The sequence below is a fragment of the Antrostomus carolinensis genome, unplaced genomic scaffold, assembly GCF_000700745.2.
Source record: "Antrostomus carolinensis isolate BGI_N321 unplaced genomic scaffold, ASM70074v2 scaffold2512, whole genome shotgun sequence".
NCBI lineage: Eukaryota > Metazoa > Chordata > Aves > Caprimulgiformes > Caprimulgidae > Antrostomus > Antrostomus carolinensis.
The window spans coordinates 110,485-136,400 of record NW_010300427.1 but is presented as its reverse complement, the minus strand read 5'-3'; the positions used below and the strand labels follow the sequence as shown (position 1 = coordinate 136,400).

The following is a 25,916-nucleotide window of genomic DNA, read 5'->3' as shown; positions in this document are numbered from 1 at the left end:
TGGGGAGCTATTAATGTCACGTGAGAAGCAATGGAGTTGCTGCTGTATGGAAAACGTTATGATGTCAGCAAAACAGAGAATGCCAGTGACCTGGTTATCTGAGCTTCTCCCCAAATACCAGTAACATCTTTGTAACTGGTTTCAGCTCTCACTTCTCATCTTGTCCTGCCAAACCTTGTGATCCCAGAGTGGTGTTGATTCTTCAGGGACACAACCACCTCCTTAGCACTCTTAATCACACCTGATATTGTTGATGTGCTAATGGCTCTTTCCTGCTTCTCCTCTTCCTCCTCCTCCTGCGTGGCAGGGCAGTTCTGCCAGGGGCTGCATTGCAGTCTCATGTCCTTGCCAAGGAGTCCTGCTCCGTGGCTGTCACCGTGCAATATTCCCCTTGAGATGCTGCTGTTCACACATTGCTGTGCCCTGGCAATAACTTTTTTTTTCAGAAAAGTGGAAGATTTGAGATGGAATCTTTGCTGTGAGCAAAGTACAGCCCATGCCTACCCCGGCTGAATTTCCCAATATGCCACCTTAAATATTTGTCTCTTAAATTTTTATTTAAACTTTTATCCATTCTGCTGCCCCCAAATCTTTCCATTCTGCTGGGCAGGGGCCTGACCACAGCTCTTGCTGTACAGCCACCCTCACCTCTGTGGGTCCCCATCCCTGGGCTGCTTTGGCCAGTGCTTGAGCCCATCTTCACTGGGAGATGTGAGCAGAGACTGGAGCTGTTGCTGACTCTCCAGCCTAGTTTAGAAATTACACGTTTTATTGCTAAAAACGTGCATGAACAGTCAAGCCTCTCACCTGCTCTGATGTTATCGGTGCTCAGGAGAAGGAGAAGGTTGTAGTGGGAGCTCTGAAGAACCATCATGGGCATGGTTGCAGCCAGGCAATATAATGCCCTTGACGCAGCAACGCTCAGGGTCAGAGATCATCCCACCTTCACGATTATTTTATAAATTAAAATTTATATATATATATATGTATATGAAAAGAAAAGTGCTGGAGAGGGTTCAGGCCACTTCCATGAGCCCAGCCTGTCTGCAACACAAACCATAACCCGTCCCTCCCTGTGACGTGCAGCCGCCGCGCTGCAGACTGCAACTGCCTTGGCACAGTTACGCACTAGACCTTGAAGATGTTTGATTCTCTGTTTTCCTTTCATTGCCATAAGCAAACTCACTGACTGTGAAAAGGGATAAATTAACATCTCCAAAGACTGAGTCTCTCTTTATTCTGAAAACAAGCAAAGAAGCAGCAGCAGCAGCCCAGGCTCCCTCATTACTCCCTCCCTGCTCTGTGCCAGCAGAGCTCTTGGTGGAACCGGCCCAAACCGCGGCTACTCTGGGTTTTTGTGAGCTGTACAGATTGGAAACGCTTGGCTGAGACTGTGCATATGGAGGTCAGCTGTAGCTTCTTAGATGAGGCCAAACAGACTGATCACTCCATTGATTTTTTAGCCTCTATTGCTTGGACTGAGTCCAGTACCTTGTATTTCAAAGAAGCCTCTTTAAACCGTATCATCTCAGTTCCAGCGTTACTGTCACAAGCCCAAGCAGATCTCTGCTGCTCACTGAGCCATGTGGCGTGAGCAAGCCTCATGTGCCAGGCTACTGTGTAGCCATGCCATACATCTCACGTGGGGTCTCACCTACCCCAGGCTCTGCCTTCTACTGGGACCTTCTTTGCTGGTCTCCAGGCAGCTGCCTGCCTCTCCTGGTGTACGTTCTCCAAAGCTCTGAGATAGCCAGAGCTGGCCAGCTGTAATCCTCACAGTGACCAGGCTCACACATGCTGCTGTGGGCTGTGGAGGAGGTGCTGGGTGAAGCCCAGAGCCCCTCAGCATCCAGCCTGGGCTTTGAGTCGTGCAGACATGGCAGGTCCGGGGGGAAGGTTGTATTTTTAGACTGTATCTGCCTTTCCTTGCACTCTGTAGAAAACTGTTTATAAGCTTTTCTGCCTATGAGTCTTCTGAAGTAAGCAGGGAGACACTGGGCTGGGTGCTGCTGTGTTGATCCCAACTGGAACCCAGCAGTGAGGATGGGAACGGTGGGTTTGTGGGGCATGCTGAGCTGGATGGACTTACGGTCTGTCCAAGCATGGTCACTCCTGCAGTTGCAAATGCATACAGAGAAAAGGCAGAGGATGGATGAAGCCTGTGCTTACGCTCTGTCATCCAGCCTTTCACCCACACATCTGTCTCAGCTGTTCCGTCATACACTGATGTCTCCCTGAGGTGGGACATGGCTCCAGCATCTCCCCTCCCTCTGGCCAGTGGTTCCTGTCCCTGCCTTCTCACTGCAGATCCCAAAGCAAGGACAAGACGTGCAAAAAAAGGCTGATTTAGTTTGGATAGAGCTTGGAAGAGCACAGCTGCTGAAACAACTGGCTAAATTTAAGGCCATAATAGCTGTAATTTCTGCAACGTGCTGCTCTGAATTCCCAAGCGCTGCTGTGTGTCCTGTTCAGGTTGCCCAGGGTACTGGCACATTTCCTTATTAACCTAACACACTGTCCTGGACTTCTGCTGTGGCTTCCCCATCTCAAAACACCTTCCCTACCTACAGCAAGGGTTTTTCAGCTCAGGTGACCCTCTGCTATTTTGCAGCAGACATAACTTGAATCCAGGAGATTTCCCTTGAAAATGCTCTCAACACAGTCTGAACCTTAACCCCAAATCCTCCCATCATTGGCATGATCCTCACTCAGCTAGAGTCCCCATGGTTCCTGAAGGGTATTGACCAAAGTAAACTCTATTCAGATAAAAACCACAGCTATTGTGTTTTGATGAGCTAATGATCACTGTTGGTCCTAAAGGGGCTGAGCTGCCTCAAGTTCCTTTCCAGTCTGTCCATCTTTACCAGCCAACCACAGACCACATCCTACACAAATATCCCAAATCTGGAACTTTATTTATAAAATGAGTCATACAGGGACACTCAGTCCTCAACCACTTTCAGCTTGACAGGGCAAAATTACTAGGCAGGGCACGCTGAGACCTCTGAAGATGACTGGAGCTAATTTGCCTGGGGCTGGTTGGTAGATGCGAAGCCTCTTTATGTGCTGCTTTAGGGACCAAGCTCGTGTTCTTACATTGCTGAGTATATGCCAATGAATGCCACCATGCTATGTACAGACTTTTTAATAAGAACTTTTCCCCTAAATTAGATGGAGGAGATGAAAATGGCTTGGCAAAACGATGCAACCTTGGAAAGTATTCCCAGAGAGCTCTGGAGCAACTCAAGCGTGGACACACAGTAAATTCAAAGGGTTGTCTCCATTCCTCTGCTCCTCTCCTTCCCAGGTGAACTAAAAATCCATAGAGTGGGATATACATTCTTCCTTATGTGGCTCTATTTAGATCATTCCTGCCAGCCATGGTGGGAGGAAGAGACCAACAGTTCCCAGCAAGCACACAATGATGAACATCCAGAGGAAGATCCTGTCGATGACCATTGCAACGTACTTCCAGTCTTCCTTCACCTGGGAACATAGAGATGAAAGGCTGAGTATTTATGTTTATCTGAGATTAAAACACAGAGACTATTAGTGCTTTATTCTAAAATAGAATATTTTACTTTAAGTCCAGAGATAGGAGGGGAAGGTCTCGCTTATATTTAGTGGTCCTATATGATGGCAAAGATGTATTCCATCAACTGTTGATGTGGGAGACAGATTCCCAGACTGTTTGGGTGCGTGTGTGAAATTGCAGAGTTCACAGCTCTCCAGGGATGACATACACCCATGGATAATTAAGCTCATCTGCATGCTCACTATCCCATTTTCCATGAGCAACAGCTGTAATTGGGTGTGTAAACGAGATTGCAATTCAAACTGGGGAGGGTGGAGTGTGGGGGGGGAAAAGAAATTACTCGTTTCCCGGTGCTCATAAACAGATTTGCTTACAGATTGATGAAGCCAAACTCTTTCTGCAGAGGGATTTACAGCTTTGGGTGAGTAAGCAGTGAAAATGAACCAGCAAATAAAAGAAGTGGTCTTCCTCACCCTTCTTTTTCCCTGGTTTTGTCTTGCTGCAGGAGGATTTTCCAGCAATTCTTCTCTGGGGAGGTCTAGTATTTATTAAAACCATCAGGCAAGAATTGTAAATGGCTATTTAATTAAGTAAGAAACCACATACACATGAAAATCCCTTTTATTACATTACTGTCACTAATTTCTTTCCCAGGAAGAGGACTGATCAGATGGCAAAGTTTTATTTGATATGGTTGTACCAATTATCATTTCCTACAATATACCACTCGGTGATTAATAGACTCGGGGGCTGAAATTTGGCACTCTGCCTCGCTCTTTAGGGAAAACATCTCAGCAGGAGCAAGCTCAAACCTCTTCAGCAGCCATGACTGCAGCACGTCAGGGGTGTGGTGGAAGGAGAAGGAGGAACAGAGCCAAGGCTGAGCTTCGCTGGGGCTGCCAGCAGGAGCAAGCTCAAACCTCTTCAGCAGCTATGACTGCAGCACATCAGGGGTGTGGTGGAAGGAGAAGGAGGAGCAGAGCCAAGGCTGAGCTTTGCTGGGGCTGCTTTACTGCTGTCCTTATTTTTAGCTGGGCCAGAGCTGGTTTCTTTTCAGCGGCCAGAACAGCTCTGGGGTTTGGGTTCAACTGGGATTTGTTAGGAGAGACACACTAAGAACAGACTGATGTTTTTAGTTGTCACTAAAAATTGAAGGACTTTGTGTTTTGCTGGTTCACAGGTGAAAGATCTAGAGGGTGAGGAATGTTTAAATTAATGAGCTAAATTGGCATTTGGCTCTGCCAAGGGGCTATTCCATCTCCTGTCCCCCATGGGCAGGAGATTCATGAGGGGCTCTTCCTCTCTTGCTCTCTCTGGATTTCACTCAGGCTCTGGCTCTCCCAGGATTGCGGTTTCGGGTCGGGATTGTGGCTCCTCCGGGATCGTGATCTGGGAACGGGCTGGGCTTGGTCGGTGGGTGGTGAGCGATGGCACTGGGTGTCACTCATTTGCATATTGTATTACTGTTATCATTATAATTATTATTTTAATACCATTATTATTTAAAGTTTTATTATATTCCAATTTTTAAATTGTTCTTCTCTCAAACTACGAGTCTCCTTACCCTTGTCCCCCGATTCTCTCCCCTATCTCCTGGGGGCAGGAGTGAGTGAGCAGTTGTGTTTGGCTGTCAGCCCAGTGATCCTACATTTGATTTAAACAGACAATAACAAGGGAATAACCCAGAATAGTAGGCAAGAGCTAAAACATGATCTGAGTGAGGCTTGGCTTGATTTTTTTCTTTTTAAGGATTTGCTGATTATGCTGAAAATTAATTTTGGTAAGGGAAGTAATCCAAATATCCATGAAATAGCCATTGGCAGCAGGTGATGTTTTCACAGGTACAGTGGCAGATTCAGGTCCTAAAATCTCTCAAGCATCAAACAAACAAGCTCTGAGCACAGCACTGACTGAAAACTCCCTGAGTCTTGTTTTTCTTTATCAGTCACGGATGCACCAGGAAATTTTATCTTCTACCTTGTGGGTGGTGCAGAGAAATCACGATGTGTCAGAGGGAGGGAATATACAATCCTGGCTTCTGTGACCAACGTTGTGACATTTGATTGAGCTAAGGTATGTGCATATACCTCATTCTGGTGTGCTGAACCCTTCACAAACTGATCACGAATCTTCTGATGGATTTGTAAAGCCTCTGTTGTCACTCTGTGATCAACAGACAATGTGAACACGGCTGAAGCACTGCCAGCAAAGGGAGCTCTTTAAGTACCTCTCCCATTATTTGTCAGGTGGACGGCTTGGTTGGGTCTTTAAATCATCTGATATTGCTCCAGCTTTGTAAACTGGGAAATGAGGGACACACTAGAGAGCAGATCATATTTTCCTATAATTTATTATCTGAACAAAACACCTTAAATTTCAAGAATACCTGAGCATTTTTAAAAGTGTAAGAATTGGCTCAATATTTTTATGCAATGGATAAATTATTCCCTTTATAAACAGCACCCAGTTAGGCAGGTCTCTCCTACTCAATAGGCAGAGGTGACAACTGAGGTTTGTCCTGAAGCTTGTTATCTTCTTGAGAGAAACCCTTTTTTTTTGTTTGTTTGTTTGTTTGGTTTTTTTTTGGGGGGGGAGGGGGTGTTTTGTTTTGTTTTAAATGATTGTACAGCCCTTAATACACTCATCTATAATCAGGGAGAGGAAAAGAAATAGTGACCTTTGAAATCAAAGAGGATTCTCTCATCCCAAGGAAAAGGTCTCAGTGGATAACTCCCCTTTGCTGTATGTTTTCTGATTTAGTCATCACTTGCTGAGAGTTGGAGTGAGTCTCTGATGCTTAAAATTCCTAGGGAGAAGGCCAGCTAAGCAAGCTCTGGATGACTGTGTTTATGGGATTAGTGTCTCATGATGCAACCAATGTGGAAAGAAAAATCTGAAATTTACCATCTGGAGTCCAACTAGAAAGCTGGATTGAATGACTAGTGCCCCATTCTGGGAAAATAATCTTTTTTGAGTATTTGTGCTAGTAAAAGTAAGTGCTAAATCACGCAGAGAAAAATTAACCAGATGAGTTTCTTTTTGGGAAAAGAAATGGGAGAAGAGGAAGAACTTGAAAAGTGCAACAGAAATTTGTTTTCAAAGGTGATGGTGTATGCAAAAATACTCAGCCCATCTTGAAAATGATGTCTGGGAGCATATCAGATGTTTCTAAAATCAATACCCAGCTCAGACTGAGAGCACAGAAGGGTGAAATTGGAAATTATGGAGAGACAATGAGAGGGAAAAAAAAAAAAAAAGAATAGGAGAAAAGGAAAATGCTCCCTTTTTCTTCTTTTGTTTTGTTTTCTGACAGCACTGTAGCATTTCCCTGTGGCCCAGCACCTCACGTGGAGCATGATCCACAGAGGCCTCTCTGAGAACATCTCTGCAGCTGTCAACATCTGCCACCCCAACTCCTGAGCTGTATTTTGATTAGTTTTTAAGAAGCTCACTCCAAACTATTTTCAGGAAAGGATCAAGGGCAAGAACCAGCTGGCTACCTCATCCCCAAATTCCTGAAAACTAAGGGAATCTGTGGCTCTTCCCTAGTCCAGCTCTTTGCAGGTCTGAGCAGTGTGAACAGGGCATCCTGCTTTGAGTGGAGGGTTGAGGTGACTTGGTGACACCTGACCCCCAGAAGCCAGAGCCTGCAGCACAGATTGAACAGTCTCAGGTGGTTTTATTGCACTGTGTTAAAAATAAAGCAGTGAGATTATCCCATGAGTCCTCACCCTCAGCTACAACCTCTCCCATTTTATTTTTAAACCATCTTCAAGTCTTCTTATTAAAACAGTCCAGAGATGCACGTGGGCGTGAGGACAACAAGGCTTTCCAGATGGTTCTGCTGGTGTCTGGTTATTTTGGCTCATGTGTGACATGCAACTTGTTTTGCTTCTGAGTCTGTAATTAATTTCTAATGGCATTTCTATCATATGCTGGGACAACTGGGTCTTGCATTTTCCCCAGCGTACCCTTGTGCTCGCATTGTTTGCAGATATCTTTTTGTAACAAACAGCTGCCTCTTGCATTTCCCATTTTCTCTTTGCTGAAGCACTTAATTAAATGAACTATTTACTTTTAATTTAGAAGCACTGGCCCCGTGGCAATGGTGCTTTATAAAAAAAAAAGACAAGAACTTCAAAAGAAGCTCTGTTCTTATTCTAGGAAGGTGCATGTCTCTGAAAGTATTACCCAAGAGACAGCAAACCGTGTCTCAAGGGCTGCAGTGGCATCAGAGGTGCCTGCTGATAGATTTGTTGAAGACTTCCATGAAAGAATGCCACAATTTGATTTTAAAATGAAAGCAAATTTCTGTGTATTGATTTTTTTTATTATTTTTCTTCCACAATAAATTCTCATTTTATTAGATCAGTTCTGCTCCTTAGAGTAAATTTCAGTTCCAGGAGATCATGTTTCCTTCTTCTTTGTCTTTTCCACCTGGAGAAAAACCATGCTTTCCCACTTGATATTACTTTAATCCAGAAAAAACCAAACCAGTGTAGCCTCAGACCAGGCTCAGCAATGATTCCCCCAAACCTGAAAACCCAACCTCTGCCTGCCATGCTATTCACAACTGCTGTGAAAGAGAAACCTGAGGGCAGGTCTACAGGCTTTTCCTGGTGCATTGGTGATCCTGGAGGTGACCCATCTCCATTCATTGCTGGATGTTTTCTTGGGCTGGTAGGAGGTGTGCTCAGAGCCCTAAAACTGCTCCTTTTCTTCTCCTATTGCTGGTTAGTGCTGTAAATAGCTTCCTCAGGGTGATCATTTCAAGAGGGAAGAGTAGTGGAAGGTATAAGAAAAAAAATTGTGGCTTCTGAAGACTCTTTTCATTTTCAAGAAAGTTGCAATCATGGATTAAAGGGAAAGAACCCAAAATATTCACCGACTCAGTTCTTGATAATACCAACAAACTTGGCAGAAAGAGAATCAGATCAGATGAGAAGTATTATTGGTGTAATATTCTTTCATTTGCACCAGGGGGAAACAAGAGTGTTAAAATCAACTGATTTCCATGGGTTTACTCGTGATTATTGCTCAGAGGAGAGAGCAGAGTTTAATTCCCTCAGTCCTAATGTGCTTGTGAAGTGCTTTAGCCTGGCGAAGAGTGCTGAGCTGTCAGCTAATGAAGATGAGGATTCACAGCCCATCTCTGCCACAGATTTGTTCTGTGACCTTGAACAGGCCACCACATCTCTGTATTTTGCCTGTCACTCCTCAACGTGAGGAATAAACAGTTACTTTCCTCAAAGGAAAGTTGTGAAATGAAATACATTAAAAAAAACCCCAGAGGTCTCTCAAACTATGGTACCAAAGCATGTATAAATGGACAGTAGCACTTCATCTTTTGTTGCTGCTGCTAAGTGCTCAGTGCTGTGAAAAATGCAAATAGAAAGACACTCTTCATGCCCAGGAAATCTTGTGTAAAAGCACTATGACTTGCACTGACTTGAATCTTGAGAAAATCTAACTGTGAGCACAGCTGAAAGAGTACCTTTTGCTGACAGATGCCTCTAGGAAAAGCTAGATAAGACTTTTCTTTAGCAAGAAATCTAACTTCAGGTTAGCTTGTAGCTTCCTTCATTATGACCATAATTAGAAGCATAGAATGGCACATTGGAGCCGTAGTATTGCAGGGGAAGAGCTCTAAGAGACGTGAAAGGAGGTGGCATTTGTAAGTGCATCACCATCCCCATTAAAAGAAATCCTTTCAGCCTCTACTTTCCTTCTCTATTTGTAGCCATATTTACCCCTTCAGAGTAAGTGTGAAATCTGTCTGTCCACCCACTTTCCAGCACAGAGCCAACTGCTCCAGGGGAAGTCCACTAATGAGGAACTGCATCACACAGAGCTAAACAAAACCTGCAACGTCCCCACGCTACTACACGCTTTCTACATTTCCAATCTATTTTGGGAATTTGCTTTCCTAGGCTCAGGAACCAGAGTCAGTGCTTAATGAAAACCAGAGAGTGTGGATTCCCCGTCTGTGGGAAGCTTCTCTATAAAGAATATCTGCTACGTTCCCACCACATGACTGCTTTTTGGGTCTCTTTCACAATTTTAGCTGCTTCCTTCCTACTTAACAACAACTTTGCTCCTATTTTCTGCAGGAGAATCCTGTTGTTCTAGAGCAGCCCTGAGCATGGTCTGGTTGTGACCCAAAGGACAAACACCCCAGCTGTGCCTATAGTGGGCAATGTGTTCAAAAGCTGTAATATCAGGGATGGTTGTATCTACAAGTACAGTCTCTCTGTGTAGCCCCCAGGTTTGGTGGGGCTTCCTTAGCAGATAATTTTTGATTTACTCAAGAAAAGCAGGGTAAGATAGTGTACTCACTGAGAAATCAGCATCTTCTGCTCGCAGGTGATCTGCGATGTAGTGAACCCCTTCCACTGCCAGCTTCAGAGCTGGGGACATCAACACAAGATGTTGCTCTTTGGCACCGAGAGTCTTGCTTCCTTGATCTGGTGTACCAGCTGCTTTGTTCTTTTTGCATTTACATTTGCACTGAGGGGGCTTGTGCTGGGGCTGCTCTTCATTTAGGTGGCACCTCTGGGATGCTGGAGAACCAGTAGATTTGCCATTGGTCTGGGAAGAGTCCTCTTGCAGGTAGCAATACTGGATGCTCCGGGACCTACAGCGGATACTCCCTTCCTCTGCCTTATTGGGGGTGTACATCTGCTGGACACTGAGCGATCTGCCTTTGGAGATGGACGTGGTCTGGGTGTCACTCAAGGGGTGGCATGAGAGTTGTGGAGAGGAGCAGGTCAACTGCACAGGCTCTGGGTGCAGCACAGAGTACTGCCCAGAAGGGGACTTGCAGACAGGCTGAGGCTTGGCTGGCTCCTCGAGGTGGGCACAGAAGGAAGATGTGGGTGATGGCTCATTACTCTGAGGGCTGGGGGAGGATGAGGTAGTGAAGTTGGGTTCCACGTCAATCTCAGACCAAAGCCGTGGTGTATTGGTTATTTTGTGCACGGATTCAATGAGCTTCTTGCAATTGTCTTTCACTGTGGAGGGGCGTTTCATGAAGAGGAGGCGTGGGACTATGTCAAGGAAGATCCTCCTCACCCAGTCAGGCATCGTGTGAGTACGTGGGGAACGATGGTGCACGTTGAGCACAAAGACAGTGATGATGATAGACAAGGTAACAAATATCATGGTGAAGAGAAGATACTCTCCAATCAGAGGGATGACCAAGGAGGTAGATGGGATGATCTCTGTGATGAGCAGCAGGAAGACAGTGAGGGACAGCAGCACAGAAATGCACAAGGTTATCTTCTCTCCACACTCAGAGGGCAGATAGAAGACCAGGACAGTCAGGCAGGAGATGAGCAGGCAGGGGATGATCAGATTGATTGTGTAGAACAGTGGCAGCCTCCGGATAATGAAGGAGTAGGTTATATCGGGGTAGATCTCTGTGCAGCATTCATATTTCTTGCTGTTGTAATTGCCCACAGCGTTAATGATGACCCATTCCCCGCTCTCCCAGTAGTCCAGCTGGTCCACGTGACTGTGCATGCTCACCAAGTCTATCTTGGCTTTGTCATAGGTCCAGGAGCCAAACTTCATTGTGCAGTTTTGCTGGTCAAAGGGGAAGAAGGTAACATCAATGCTGCAGGAGCTTTTATAGATAGCAGGTGGCATCCACTTAATTCTTCCATCATAGAAGAGGTGGGCCTTGGTCAGATGGGTGACTGCAAAGTCACCGTCAGCACTGGGGAGAGACAGAAGATAAAAAAAAAGACTAAGGCTTCTTTGGGACATCTCAACTCTGTTAAAGAAATAGGATATTTAATGCCTGGCTTCCAAAAATGCACTCAGGGCACCAGAGAGGTGCAAGAGGCACAACACGTGCAAACACTGGATCCATCCACTCTACCCAGTGGGTTTTGAATTCTGTTGGATTTGCATGCAAATGTCAAACCTCACCTTGCATAAGTCAGGTCCTTGAGGTGAATGGACACAAGTTTTCCTCAAAAGTGTCCCATGAATTCCCTGGAAAGGGTTGAGTTTGCTTTAGAGAGGTGGGAGGAACAGCTATCAGGTAGTGTGGCTGTGGGCTCTGCAGAATTAATTGTGACAGCTGCTGTAAATGAAACAGTGTTGGGTAATCATTCAGTCTCTTACATGAAAAACAGCAAGAACATCCTATTAATAGGAATAATGAAAGTTAATCTCTTGATTTCCCGGTCAGGAAGAGAGTTGTCTTTTATGGTGTCTTCTTACAGGGATGTTCAGCTGGGGTCTGTGTGCTGGGATGAGATATATAGATAACAACCCAGGATTTTATATCCGAAAGCCATTTTCCAGCTGGTGAAAAAAGCTATTGCATAAGCATCATTTTTTTGTTGTTTTGGATCTGCTTTTCTCAGCTGAGCAGTGCACTGATTTTCCCCAGCACCATGCCACGCACCCGTGACACCAGCTGCTTCCAGCTCGTCATGGGAACTGGGATGCAAGTGAAGGAGATTAAAAAAGAAAACAGGAGAGTCAAATGCACTGGGGATTTGGGAGAAGAAAGACCACCAAGGAATGCCATACTTGAGGTAAGAAGAGAAGAAAGAAGGTGTTGGAGAAAGGAGGGAGACCGAGAAACTCTGGGGATAGGATCCCCAGCTCTGGAGACAGCCCTGTCCTCCCCCTGCCTCAGCATCACCAGTCACGGCTCAGCTTCTGCACATTAAACATTGAACCTGTTGCTTGCCCCAGTGTGTGGAGGCCACAGAAATAAATTAGCTCATTAATAGATCCAATTAGTGCAGCAGGTAATTAATGTCGTGCCTGGCTATGCCATTGAGAAGCACTGTTCGTCCCCTACTCTCAGTGAGGAGGACATCCAAGTAACTAGTGATAGAACAAGAGGAAATGGCTTCAAATCGTGCCAAGGGAGGTTCAGAGTGGATGTCAGGAAGAATTTCTTCACTGAAAGGGTTCTCAGGCACTGGAACAGGCTGCCCAGGGAAGTGGTAGAGTCCCCATCCCTGGAGGGATTTAAAAGCTGGGTAGATGAGGTGCTCAGAGATCTCGGTTAGTAGTGGACAGGTACAGTTGGACTCAAAGATCTCAAAGGTCTTTTCCAACCAAATGATTCAATGATTCTGTGAGGACTGTGACACTTAAACTCCACATCTGGGGCCAAGTCCTCAGGTACCTTCCCTACAACAACATCCTCCCTCCAGGCAGCGTCTGCAGGATCTGCAGCCTGTGTTTATTTACACAAAGAGGCAAAGCTGAAGCGCTCAGAGCTGCACAAGCGACACATCTCCTTGTTAAAATAATCAGAGTGATGGAGACTGGGTGTTTGAATCACAAAATTATACCTTCACCTGGAAACGAGCCAAGCCCCTACATCTGCAGCCCTTTTTGAAGCTGAAACTTCAAACCCTCCCTCCTCCTTGATTTCTGCTTGCAGGCAAAGGATTTTAGAATCTTTGGACAGTCACAACCTGGATCAAGGAGCCTTAAAATGTGTTGAGGTTTGGCTAGAGCTGCAATTTTTTTCACTGCAAGCAAATGTCTGAAAGGTTGAAATCCCAACTGAAAAAAACCAAAACAAAACAGGTGTAACCTGTTTGTAGAGCAATATCCTCAAGTCCAGCTACAGGAATAGAGAAAAGAGCATCCAAAAAGCAGGGCAGGAATTGGGGACCATCTTACACATCCACCTTGAGCCTCTGCAGAGCTCGGGGTTACAGAGGGAGAAGCCCGTTGTGTGATGTCGAGTCACAAACAGCGACGCTGCTAAACAAGGAGGAAGCTGAGCAGGGGAGGGAAAAGCTGCTGCTAAAAACTTGAGATGAATTATTCAGGCTGATACAGACAGAAAGCTCTCTGCTCCTGCCCAGCCCTTCCCTGCTGGAACCCATCCAGCCTGCAGCCACTTTCTCAGCCATCAGCAAATTCCCTCACCCTGCTCTGCTGCTTCGGTGCCCAGATGTGCCCTGACAGCAGCTGTGCAGTGACAGGGTGCACGGGGGTCACACCTCTCCTCTTCCTCACCAGCAGCAAGATAAACAGCACAGGGGTGATCCAATGGGACCCTGCAAGCTGCTGAAGGAAGAGGAACTTCCCCACATTTATTTCTTCAGGAGATCATCCATTAATTCATATGCAAAAGGACAAAAAAAGACTTTCTCATATTTTATCTTGTCCTGTGAAGCATCCTCATCAGTCCTGACCACAGTGGATTCCAGCAAGACTGGGGTAGTATTGCTCATTTTGGGAAACAGTGTCAGGATCTGGCCCTTGGTGAGCTGTCTTGGGTACCATGATACCTGGGTAGAGATGGCACATGGCCCAAACCCCAAGATCTTTGTCTTCTAAGACAATTTTCCAGGTGGGTTGAATTAATGGAAAAATAAACTCAGAATTATTATGTGGTGGAGAACCAGGTTTTTACTAAACTCTTCTGAGGTTCTCTAATGGAAAACCTTTGCTCTTTGTGGCACATTTTGGAAAAACAAAAGAACACAAAAAGACTCATTTCTTTTTGACTTCTGACCTGGATTTCCTCCTAAAGTTTAATTATTTTTATATATATATTTTTTTTTTAAGATAAGAAAGCTAAAAATATGCACAAACCCAGACTGCTGTCTCAAAGGGATCAAGGCAAAACCACCATTGTGTTTTACTCCTATGTAAATAAAATCGAGGAATGCCTTTGTACCATCCACCCAACTCCTTATCTCTGCTTTCTTACATCTAATTTACTCTCCAGGGCCACTTGCTTTGGATGAAAACTATATCTTTTTTTTTTTCTTTGCTTTTTTTTTTTCTCCTGGGTTTTGCCTGCACTGTAAAGCCAGATTGAGACATGAAACTTGCACAGCAAGTGATAGTCCAGTGTTTGCTGTTCTCTGTGGTTTTTCTTTCTAAATCTCAATAGGAATTTGGAATCCAATTCTGCATTTAATGAGATCTCTGAGGCAAGATTAAATCATTCATTAATGGAACAATGTGTTTCTAATTGGACTCATATTACAGAAAAGGGATAATGAGCATCCACTAGTGTTTCCTTTCTTAGGTGGAGCAACGTGTCAGTCACTGGATATAACACAGGTGTGTGTTTTTCCTTTTGAAAACTGCTGGCAAAGTGTATGAAATTCTCCCTCAAAATTCATCCAGGAACAATAATAATTCTTCACAGAATTGTGTTTCATTCCCAGAAATGCCTTCTCTGTCAATTTTCAGTCTCTGCGTGACCCACCACACGCTTCTCTTCTCATAGATATAACCAGTGTGATGCTGCACATCTCGTGTGTCAATTATTTCCATAACTGTTTTCCATGCAGTTGGGAGATACATCATCTTATAAAATTAAATGTTTTCAGAATGCATGGAAATGAGGCACACATTTATTTTAATTTCTGATGATACAATTTAAATCTAAAGAGAGCTTAAAAAGCCTGAAAATTAGCTATATACATATGTGGATATAGCTAGAATGTCCTCATTTAAAGCATTTCTCATCAAACTGCAGTAACCAAGGAAAATTGCAGTTTCAAGACCCCTTTAAAGAATGTACCCTGCACCCTTTTGGTACACACTAAAGAGATGCTTCTGTAATGTTCAGATTAAAGTACTTTCTGAAAGCAAACCAGAGAATATTGTGTTTAACAATTGTTTTGTCCTACCAAAATGGTAGCACAAGTTTCTCAGAAGGCTCTAACAGTGATAAATTGTTGCATTTTTCTTTGACTCTTCCCTTTGCCCAGCATCCTTATCAGCATTTTGTCAGCAAAACTCTAGTTTGGTCCTTAGCACATTGCTAGAAGAAGTCCTTGGATGCTAACACAGGAATAACCCATGAGAGAGATCCCTCTTAAAGATTTCTATCAATCCCTGTATTACTGGATAGAGCTCAGCAGCAAACCTCAAAGGCATCTAGAGACACGATTCCTCTCCAGAAAAAATAGTCATTTAAACTTCAAAAAAAAAAAATCAGGAAAGCTTAAGTGTGAAGCAGCAATTATGGGCCTATAATAATCAAAATCTGGTGCAAAATGACATGATCTGTGCAAGTATAGACACACAAAGAAAAATGCCAAGAATATTTCCAATATTTTAAAGGTGAGACTAGGTCATCTTTTGGTATTTCTCCTCAAACAGCTTTGGGATGACTCAGAAAACCAGTGTTACTCCATAAGTGTCACTGGTTGCAAACATCATACTATAGTTCAAAAGAACAAGCTGCTGTAGTACAGTTCAAAAGAACTCTTTGCTATCTCATGATTTTCAAAAGCCACCTGCCAGATAATCTTCTAACCCAGTCCAGAAACCCTGTGTGTCCATATTACCACTGGGTGAATTTCTCAAGATATTTCTTGTTCCTAATTACAGAAATTTGTATTTCAGTCCCTTTCATGCATGTTCCTGTCTTTTTTAAATTTATTTATTTATTTTGGTGAAGGCAGAGATTACTTTTTGGAACAGCTAACACCAGAAAATATTGAGAAAAAAAGACAATTTTGAAGTCTGAATGTTCCCAGTAGCTTCTCCTCAGGTTTGACAATCATCAGGCTAGAGAAGACAAATGCTATGAAGCTATTGTGAATGTTCAGTTGCAAACTAGCCAGTGAAGTTCATATTTCAAGGATCCATCCATTAGGTTCAAGGAGATGGTCTCCCATTCCTCTGGGCAGCCTTTGGCAGCTGGAGCACCTGGCTGCAAACCTGCAGTTTTAGGGTTTTCTCCTCTGGAGTTTCCATGTTGCTTGAGGTCCAAATGGCTCAACAAACCAATGGAGAAGTGGAATAATAATAATAAAAAAATCTCAAAATGCAGCTCCAAGAGTTTATTCCCTGACTGGACTAAAAAAAATTGGTTGGTTGGTTGTTTTTTTTTACTTTAAATATAGAAAGAAAAACTAAAATGTGCTTAAAGTCCATTCATAAATGGGGAAATAATACAATGCAGAGGATTGATTAATTCATTTATAAATGATTTGGTGGTGTCTGAAGAGCCTTTATGGCTTCAGACAGGGAACAGCTGGCCTTCTTGGCAGAGAAGAGGCAGCTTTGTCTCTTCACTATTAACCATATTCCTCTGTTACACATATGTTTTGTCACATCGAGTAGAAACTATTTACAGAGTCTTGGAACTTATTTCATCAGGCCTGAAAATTCAACAGCATATTAATTTCCCTGTAGGATATTAATTTAGTTTTAGATCCCTTATGAATGTTGACAACTACATATACTCTCTAGGCCAAACCAGCTGAGTTTACTGATTTAATTTGGGCCTCTAGAGTAGATAAATGGAAATTTTTTTACAATAATGAGCTTAGATATGAGAATAACCTCACAACAAGGGGTTAGGTTTCCTTAAAGATGGAAATCTCACATCAATTTAAATTTCACCATTTTCAAATATACCCCAAGATGAAAACAGAAGAGGCATTTGTATAATCTCCTGCTTTTTCCAAAGGACACCAACCCAAACGTACCACACTTCTGACAAAGCATGTGGTAAGCAATAAATAGCTCCCATGAAAAAGCCTGAGCAGTGCAAAGGGCCAGTGTGGCCACTCTTTTTCTTCAACCAAAGTCTCTGCACACAATTCTCTTGCTCTTAGGGACACAGAATTTATTTAAACTATCTCTAAATAATATATATATATATATATGTGTATATATATATATAGTGTGTATCTATAGTGTGTGTGTGTATATATATATACACTCTAAATAATATATATAGTGTGTGTGTGTGTATATATATATATATAAGTATATATATGAGACGGAATCCTTGTCAGCATCACCCATGACTAGTCACTGTATTTGTGAAGCTTTTCTTTAGAAACATTTCTAGCTGAGATGCTCACAAAGAGAAATGCTGTCTGGTTATGCAGTTGGTGAGCTGCCACAGAGAAGAGTCTCACCTTGGTGTCTCATCAAGCTACAGGTTTTACCTTGCATGCATTGCATTTTCCCTGCAACCCCTAAGAAACATGAAATCTGGTGGGTAGAGCACTTCAACTAAGCCTGCAGCTTCAGATGTGTTTGGTAGGAAGTTAGGTAGAAGAGAGAAGTATATCCCAGGGTAGAAAACAATCTACTCATCACTGTATGAAAGAACATGGACAAATATAGTAGTAAAGAGACACAGAATTCATGGAGAAGCATTACGGACTGTCTAGTGGTTGGCGCCTACATCCATGTTTAATTCATGGATAAAGTAACCAATTAAAAATGCATGATGGACTCATGGCAACCAACAGAAGAATGTATGATTATTGATGGTAAGTATGGATAAAGGGAGAGAAGTAGCTTGGGTTTAGGTAGATGGGGCATTAGACCTCCCTGCATGGTGGCAGGTCACCAGTATGGTGACACTTACTCTCTGCCAGATCTCCCTCCAAGTCGAACTGAGTCAAGCAATAAGGTGGGAAAGACTGGAAGTCTTCCATCCCAGAAAAGGGTAAGGAGGACATTCTGGAATAGGTGCTGTGGCCAGCAGAGAGCCAACTGCTCCCTGGAGACCTTGTAGTTGCTCAAGTGACAGTGGCAGTGAACAAGGACATCAAGCCAAAGGGGTAGAAGCCAAAGGCTACCCAGCTCAGATGTCTGGGGGACCACTGACCTTTGGGGGCTGCTTTCAGCATGAAGTCCCAGAATGTTCAGAGTACAAAGGGATAACGAGGTCTCCTTCTTTAGTGCTAGGACCCTCCTTGCCCAGATGATGCTCATCAGCCATGGTGAGCATGGTGAGCCAAGGGAGGAGATGCAGAGGTTACGCAACAGCCTCTTCTGTACCAGCAGCTCCAGCAAATGGATGGTTTGAAGCACAAAGGCCCAATAGATGATCAAGATTAGCATAGCACTCTCTCCTTTGGCACTATGGTCCACCACAACAACCACCAGAAGCTCCAAAAATAATAAACCTTACCATTGCCATCAATTAAGCAGCGAGAAGGACAAAGACATCCCTGTTTTTTTCCAGTGGAAGCTGTGAACACCTTTCTTGGCTGCAATATGAGGGTCTTTTAATATAATATTCATGCTCAGAGTGTGTCTCTGTAGGATAGGAAGGTCCAAGTGCCGATGAATTAGTCATTTCCATTGGTCTAATCTCTGAAAGGTGCTATGTGAGGATGCAGTGATTTCCACGAGGTTTGCAATCACTCCACACCACTGAGGATCAGAGACAAGCTAATGAGAAAGAGAAAAATTTCCACAGTCTCCAAAGCTCACAATCCCCTGGACAGATTGATCCCTCAGTGGTTTTTTTTTTTGTTGTTGTTGTTTTTTGTTTGTTTGGAGTTTTTTTTTTAAACAAAAGCAAAATCCTATCAAACTAGAACCAGGCAACTGTTTATCAAAAATGAGCCTGGCTCCTGTTGTGAGTGTTTTCTCTGAGTGTTGGCCACATACAAAGATGGTTTTGTTTGATGCTTGCAGCAAGTGTTTTCTCTGGAGCCTCTGCTGGGGAAGGAGACTGGGATATCCTACCTCCTAGGAGACTGGAGAGCTCTGGTATGATAAGCCAAGGAGAAAACAGTCTTGGCACTTGAACAGTCTTTCTAAGAATATCAACAGGCTCCGAAGGAAAGAAAGAAAACAACCACCTGCTCCCTTTGATGTGGCCATACAGGAGACAATTTTCAAGCTTTTGGGATGAAGAAAAAATACCTATTTAAGAATAATTCTAGAATGGTGTTGGGCTGACCTGAAACCTGTTTGTAGACACACAAGTCTGACATATTCCAGCATATTTTCCTTATTTAAACTCATCCTCAATAACTGGCTTTTCCAGTTGATAGTGATGAATTAGGAGAGAGCTCCTCGATGAAATGAAACTGAAAAGGACTGAAAAAGTTCAAATTCAGCTTCATTGTGTATCTGACGTGTGAAGAGAAAACAATACCCACATCCCACACAAAACTTGTTGTCCAGAGAAAGGCTCATTAGGAGAACAAAGCCCCTGTGATGAATGTTAGTCGTGTCATTTAAGGCACATCTGGGACAGATATTATGAGAATCCACATGGAATTCAACCGGAGAACAGAATAAGGAGGAACAATTTCAAAAATAACCTTGATGCCATAGGCAGAGAAAATTTTCAAGGATGGGTTTGCCCTCTGGCCACAGTGCTTACACTCACTTGTTGTAGAGGACAATATCCGGCCTCCAAATGAGCTCCGAGGGGATTCGGATGGATGTGACGTTTTCGTATTCTTGGGGGTCCCAGCGTAGCTTGTAGTCGTGCCACTCCTGCCCAAAACGAGGTGGTTAGAAAGTTGGGAGAGTTCAGATTCCAAAAGTGAAAAGGAACTTGGAAAAGGACACGTTTTGGTGCACCCACCTGCTTCACCCACACGTTCGTGGTCATCATTTGATTTTTCTCATCCTGAAATGCAAGATCAGTTATTGGTTACAGAAGCAGATGAAATGGCCCAAGGAATTAATTAAATTTCTCTTAATTGTACTTCATTTCTGTAATTATAAATCACCTCTGCAATAGGAGTAAGTTCTGCCTTGGAAATAAAAAGCAGATATTTCTGTCATTTAACATGGGACAGGGCACAGGGATTTAGACCCTTGGTGGAAACTCCTGCCCATCGCTACACCTGAGGGCTTTGATACCCTCCTGAACCAGGTGAAACATGACTCTAGTCCCATGGGTTTATCTCATAGGGGGTTTGCAATGAGCTAATGACTGACTGTCTCCTCCGCCTGCACAGATGACTTCTCCTGCACAGACCAGAAGACAGCAGGTGATTCTACAACTGAGAGTGGTGGCCTCTTTTCTCAAGGTGAACCCAGCACACGAGGTCCTGCAGAGACAGGGGCTTAGGATCCCAAATATGTTCCTCTGTGGTTGCCCCTGGACACGTGCTTGATCCCTCACCATGTTTTTTTGGGCTCAGAAAACCCTCAGCACACCAGGGTGAGGTAAGGACACACAAGAATGTCAAGTTCCACATTGATTTTTGTCCCCCCCCACCCCCAGCTTTTGTCAGCAGGAGCTGGGGTTTGAATACAGCTCTGATTTCTCTATCAGACTTCTCATCATTGGGAGCTGAACATCAGGTCTGACAATTGCAGAAGGGTTTGCACCAAAACAATGTCATTGTCAGGAAAGGGGAAAGACACCCCAAGTACTGCAGTGGTGGCAGGGAGTGTCATCAGTCCCCAACACACCGAGTGGGGCAGGAAGGGATGAGAGCCTCCTCCAGCTGTACCCACCATCCACAGCACGGAACTGCCTGCTAGTTGCACTTGTAACCACTGACAGGGTTTTAAGAAGATTAATTCTTCTTAAGTAAACTGGGAAAAACATTATGAAGCAGGTGTATCGATCTCTCCCCTTCCACAATTCAGCAGCTGCATAATGGAAAGTGTCTCTCATGCCTCCACAGTCACTAATGTCTCATCTTTAGTCTTATCAATTATTCAGAGGAGAACCACACAACTTCAACATTAGCAACTGCAAACAGCCCTGGACGGCTCAGGCTGATGTAAGAGAGAGGAGGGGAATGGGAGACCATTCTGTGCTACAAAACTGGAAGCTGATGGCTTGTGCCCAAGGAGATGCAACTCTCTAGCAACTAGTGGCTCTAATTACCTACTTCCTGCACCATGTTGTCTGTGTTTCCTCTGCATCTCAAAACTCTTTTCGCTAAATATAATACATGGTAGAGAGTTGTCTGGTATGATTGTCCCATACCAGCAATGTCTTTATGTTCATAGAATCATAGATTATAGAATGATTTTGGTTGGAAGGGACCTTAAAGCTCATCCAGTCCCAACCCCCCTGCCATCAGCAGGGACACCTTCCACTAGACCAGGTTGCTCAGAGCCTCATCCAACCTGGCCTTGAACACTTCCAGGGAGGAGCAGCCACAGCTTCTCTGGGCAACATGTTCCAGTGTCTCACCACCCTCACAGTGAAGTTGCATTATACTTTCCATTATCACCTCCTTTTACTCTGCCACACGGATACAGTAAAAGTGACAGAGAGCCTCCAAGAGGTCAATAGTTGTTCAGGAGATGTGCATCTACACAAACAGACTGTCCTGGCAAGTCTTGCATGCAAACAGGGAGGGGAGAGGAGATTGAAGCACTCAGGAGCAGATCTGCACAAGCCAGACAGTGTCTGTGTGTGTGCTTAACATCTGCAGCTCTGCAGGGATCTCCTGTGGATTCAACACTTGACCCCAACACACTGTGACAGAGTAATCCTTTAAATACCATTTCAAAGTGCACTCCATTTTGTACATGGCATATGCAGTTTGCACACGTGTAAATTCTATTTGAGCAAACATTCAGAAACAATTTTCTTTGTTAAAATCTGCCAGATTAGCTAAAAACTCTCAAAACTTTCATTTGCTCTTCAGGCAAGCTATCTTCCAGAGATACACAAACCACTGTTCCCATCAGCTTGTGTAAATTAGTGTTAATAATTATGGCTCAAATTCCAAATCAGCTACTAGTCATGGCACCAAGCCTGACAATATTCCAGCAGCATTTGGCCAAGGCCCTCAGGGACATGGTCCGAATGTTGGGATTGTCCTGTGCAGGGACAGGAGTTGGACTCCATGATCCTTGTGGGTCCCTTCCAACTCACAACACTCTATGATTATATTTGTTTGTGGTTTTGTTTGTTTGGTTTTTGTCCCTTAGCCAGAATCCTCTGGTGTTTATACCAGTTGCTTCACTGCTCTGCTGTGATCAGTCCCACAGGCTTTGATAACAAATTTGGGATTTTGCCTATTGTAAATGAAGAATAAAGGATCCACTTTGATGACCAGCTACTCACATGAGTCATCCCTTGTTCCAGCAGAGCTGTCTGCATGATTACTCTTCTCTGCTGAGAGCAAAGTCTTCCCAACCTGATCCTGGATCAGCCAGTAAAACCCACATGCACCAGGAGCCTCTACCCAAGCTCCATCCCATTTAATTTTGGCCACTTCTTGCACATACACATTGCACTTACCACATCGATGAGTTGGGCGATGGACAAGCCAAAGCGGACAATGACCACATCGGAAATGTTGGCGACAGGGCGGGACCACTTGTTATAACCAGAGAAGAGTTTCTTCAGCAGACGTTCCTCCGCGTGGGCTCTGGTTTCCACGTGGCCGAAGGCTACAGGGAAGGCATGGGGCATGGTGGGGTGGAACATGCAGCTCCAAGTGCCAGCATAGCTGGAGTCTTCTCCAGGAGGGACCCCTGGGCTAACCCCAGCAATGGGCAACTAGGGACACATGGGAGGATGATGCCACCCTGGTGACTTGCTTCCCTGTGACCCCAGGCATGGCCATGTATTTCTCAATCTATTCACCCACCGTGGACAATTCCCAATGTAGGGTTTCTATTGCAGAGTAGGATTGGTCTGCAAAAAGTGGGGGCATCAGTAAAACCATTTGGAAAACACTACATGGGCCGTTCTCCCCTGAATCTGGTTTAATTTTTACGGCCACTTCACAGCAAGTTTCTAGCCCTGAAGTTTGTGAGCAAGAAAGAGGGATGCTCGAAAGATAAGACAAAAAGGAAAAAGCAGCTTTCTGCTGGGAGACAGGGATTTTTTGGATCAGATTTACACATAAAAACTGGCATCAAATACAGGGAAAAAAAAAAGGTAGACTGAAATTCAGCTCTTCAAACTAAGCTTTGTAACTGATCTGTCACAAAAACCACGGGTGAAGGAAGAGGATGGCGGAGAGCACAAATTGGATAACAAGAGCACAATTTCCCTCAAGAATGACTTTAAAAGTTGGAGGCTACAAGGAGCAGCCCTGACCCTGCACGTACACTACAGGAACCATCAGAGGTGCCTGTTGGTCATTAAAAATTAAAGCCACCCATCTTCCAAGGGGCTGCTGAGGAGCCGTGCTCCTGTGCCGGCTGCAGGCAGATGCATCTGCCACCACGGACGGATACAGGGACAGTTGAGCCGGGGGCATCCCCACATCCCTCGTGGAATATGGCTCCTACTTAGGCTTCAGCTGCCCTGGATTATACAAAGGGAAGCATTAGCTGAGAGCTGGCTGTGCTCTCCTCAGCCGGAGCTGTAGCCCCGAGACACATTAACACACTTTACCCAGGGAAGAAAAACCCGGGCAAGAGGCAGGATGCTGAGTCCCTGCCTGTGTCCTCCATCCTGTCCCCTTCCCCACCACGGATTTAACCCTTTCCCCATCAAATCAGGCAAAGAGCAGAAAACAAAAGCGAAGCATTGCTCAGCAGAGGCTGGTGTTAGGAGATCTGTAACAATGGGGAGGGAGGATGCAGGAGTGGGGGAAATTCCTTGTGGACCAGGGACTGGTCTTCACAGCGTGCCTTTGAGAGGGCTAAGGGAGAAAAGAGCTAAAGAGCAGCGAAGGGGTAGGAAAGCTTTCTCAAACTTACCAGGGAAGATGCTGGCACACAGCAGGAGGAGAAGGTTTCCTTTAGACACGAGAAATCCCATTGTGGAGCAGAGCTCCGGCTCTAGTACACAGAGTCTCCCGTCAGGGCAACTTTTCCTCTCGGAGTCTCTGGATCTTCCAGCTTCATTCCTCTAAACTCGTTCCAATTCCCCCCTCTCACCTGCCTCTGGGGAGGGATAAAAGCTGGTGGTTTCTTTGCTTTTTCTTTTCTCTTCTGACTGATTGCCAGCTCTTCCTCCCAGAAGGATGTTCTTCCCTGGGACAGCAATGCACATATACTCGCAAGAGATACACAAGGGCTGCAGAAAGCTCCTGTGAAGAGACATGAGATGCTCAGCCTCCCTGGACTCTCCTGCTTGCTCCTCTCTCCTTTCCTGGTTTGGCTGCTGGGTTGATTTGTTGCTGCTGCTGCTGTTTTCACCCTTCCCCCAACCCTTTGGGCAGCCTTTGCTCAGATTTTGCTGCTGATGGGTCACCAATGCCCACACCAGCCCTCGGTGGAGCAGAGTATGTTTGTATATTTAATGTCGTTAGACCTGCCCACCTCCTGCTTTAGGAGGAGGAGAGAATCTGTGCGCTCCAGCAAACAGGCTGCAGGGAGGAAAACTTTTAACGTGAGAAATAAAGGGGGAGATCCAGACCCCAGCTGCAGGCAGAGGTGGTGGGTATGGGGCCATCTGGGATCTTTTTAGCACCTGAAGCCCAAACAGTTCTTAATTAACGAAAGCAGTCTGCTTAATCTTGTCCAAGTGCTTTTCAAAATCACTCCTGTAGACTAACAGGGTAATTAGTCTGAGAGATATTTCTGGCCTGGGCATGGATCTTTGCTGTCGACAGTTATTGGGCTGATGAACCTGCCCATGAGAACAGGGCTCTGCTGTGCTTGGTGCTGGACAAATACGTAGTAAAAACACAAATATGAGTCTCTGCCCATAGGCAACATGCAAATCAAAGCTGAGACTGAGGCAGGAGGTTACTTGAATACATCTATACACTTGAATGTATGTTAAATATACCACAAATAACTCCATTGAAGTCATGAAGACTTTTTGTGGAGGAAAGGATAATTGTGTTAGCAAGGAATTATCACTCCAGCCCTTCATCTCGCATCCCTGATTCCTCACACGGGAGATGTGGAGTAGAGCCCACTCTGTTTCATTTTAAAACTAGCTTTGATATTAACACAGTTACTTCCACACAGATAGCAAATGGATTTCTTTTTCATGCAGGGGTAATTTTGCCAGCTGCAAAATTAATCACAGTCTGTTCTAATAATACAAGCTACATATTTTATGTATAGTAATTTCCCTACTCCCAGAGCATGTCAAATATTGCCAATATAATAGATTGCTGGCTGAAAACGGGGAGGCTTAAAACCACAAGAGAAATTAGATCTGTGGTGAGATTATAAATAGTATCTGTGTAGCACCAAACTCATCTTTTCTTGTCTCATTCCTTCCTCAACAGTTGTCAACCTTTTCAAATGACAAACCCCTCCATATTTTCCTACTGAGTGTATGGGCTCCTGTATGATTTGCTTGCTTTGCTTTCAGTGTCCTGACCCTCCTTGCAGCACCTGAGCACCTGTGACATGCTACAAAAAAAAATCTGTAGTGCTCATTCCAGGGAACCAGCTAGCGTTAATTCAATAAACAGCAGATGTGAGATCAAATTAACTTAAAGCTGAAGTGTGGGTGACATCCTGAGAGGCAGGTCCTGCGCAGCACTGAACACCTCTCCTTCCCACAGCCAGCCATAGGGTAGCAGAAGGACAATCATTCCTCATCAGTGTAAAAGCAGCATCACTCAGTCACACACTGCAACCACACGTTCTCAAACATCCATCCAATAACCAGAAAAAAACATTTTAAAAATACCTTTGCTTTATGAAATCTGGAGGGAAGGGGTTGTCACCACTGTTTGCATGTTCCTCTGCTCCTCGCTGGGTCCAGCGCTGTGCAGGTCAGCATTAAATGGTGAAATCCTGGGTTTCAGCTGTCTAG

At 44.4% G+C, this 25,916-nt stretch overlaps 1 protein-coding gene across 1 annotated transcript; it reads right to left on the bottom strand.

The window, feature by feature from the left end:
• Positions 1 to 2,896: 2,896 nt before the first annotated feature.
• On the bottom strand, positions 2,897 to 23,957 carry CHRNA4 (cholinergic receptor nicotinic alpha 4 subunit). Its single transcript, XM_010163138.1, has 6 exons — positions 23,894 to 23,957; positions 22,479 to 22,630; positions 19,845 to 19,889; positions 19,644 to 19,753; positions 9,872 to 11,252; positions 2,897 to 3,486 (listed from the first exon to the last, which is right to left on the bottom strand). The coding sequence occupies exons 1-6, from the start codon at positions 23,952 to 23,954 to the stop codon at positions 3,361 to 3,363; spliced, it is 1,875 nt and encodes a 624-aa protein (XP_010161440.1). The 5' UTR covers positions 23,955 to 23,957; the 3' UTR covers positions 2,897 to 3,360.
• Positions 23,958 to 25,916: the final 1,959 nt, after the last annotated feature.

Coding starts and splice junctions, on each gene's coding strand:
- CHRNA4 (XM_010163138.1), bottom strand. CDS start 23,954: ATGGGATTTCTCGTGTCTAAAGGAAACCTTCTCCTCCTGCTGTGTGCC. Junction 22,631..23,893: donor GTGTGCCAGCATCTTCCCTG/GTAAGTTTGAGA, acceptor CCTTCCCTGTAG/CCTTCGGCCACGTGGAAACC. Junction 19,890..22,478: donor TCGCCCAACTCATCGATGTG/GTAAGTGCAATG, acceptor CTTGCATTTCAG/GATGAGAAAAATCAAATGAT.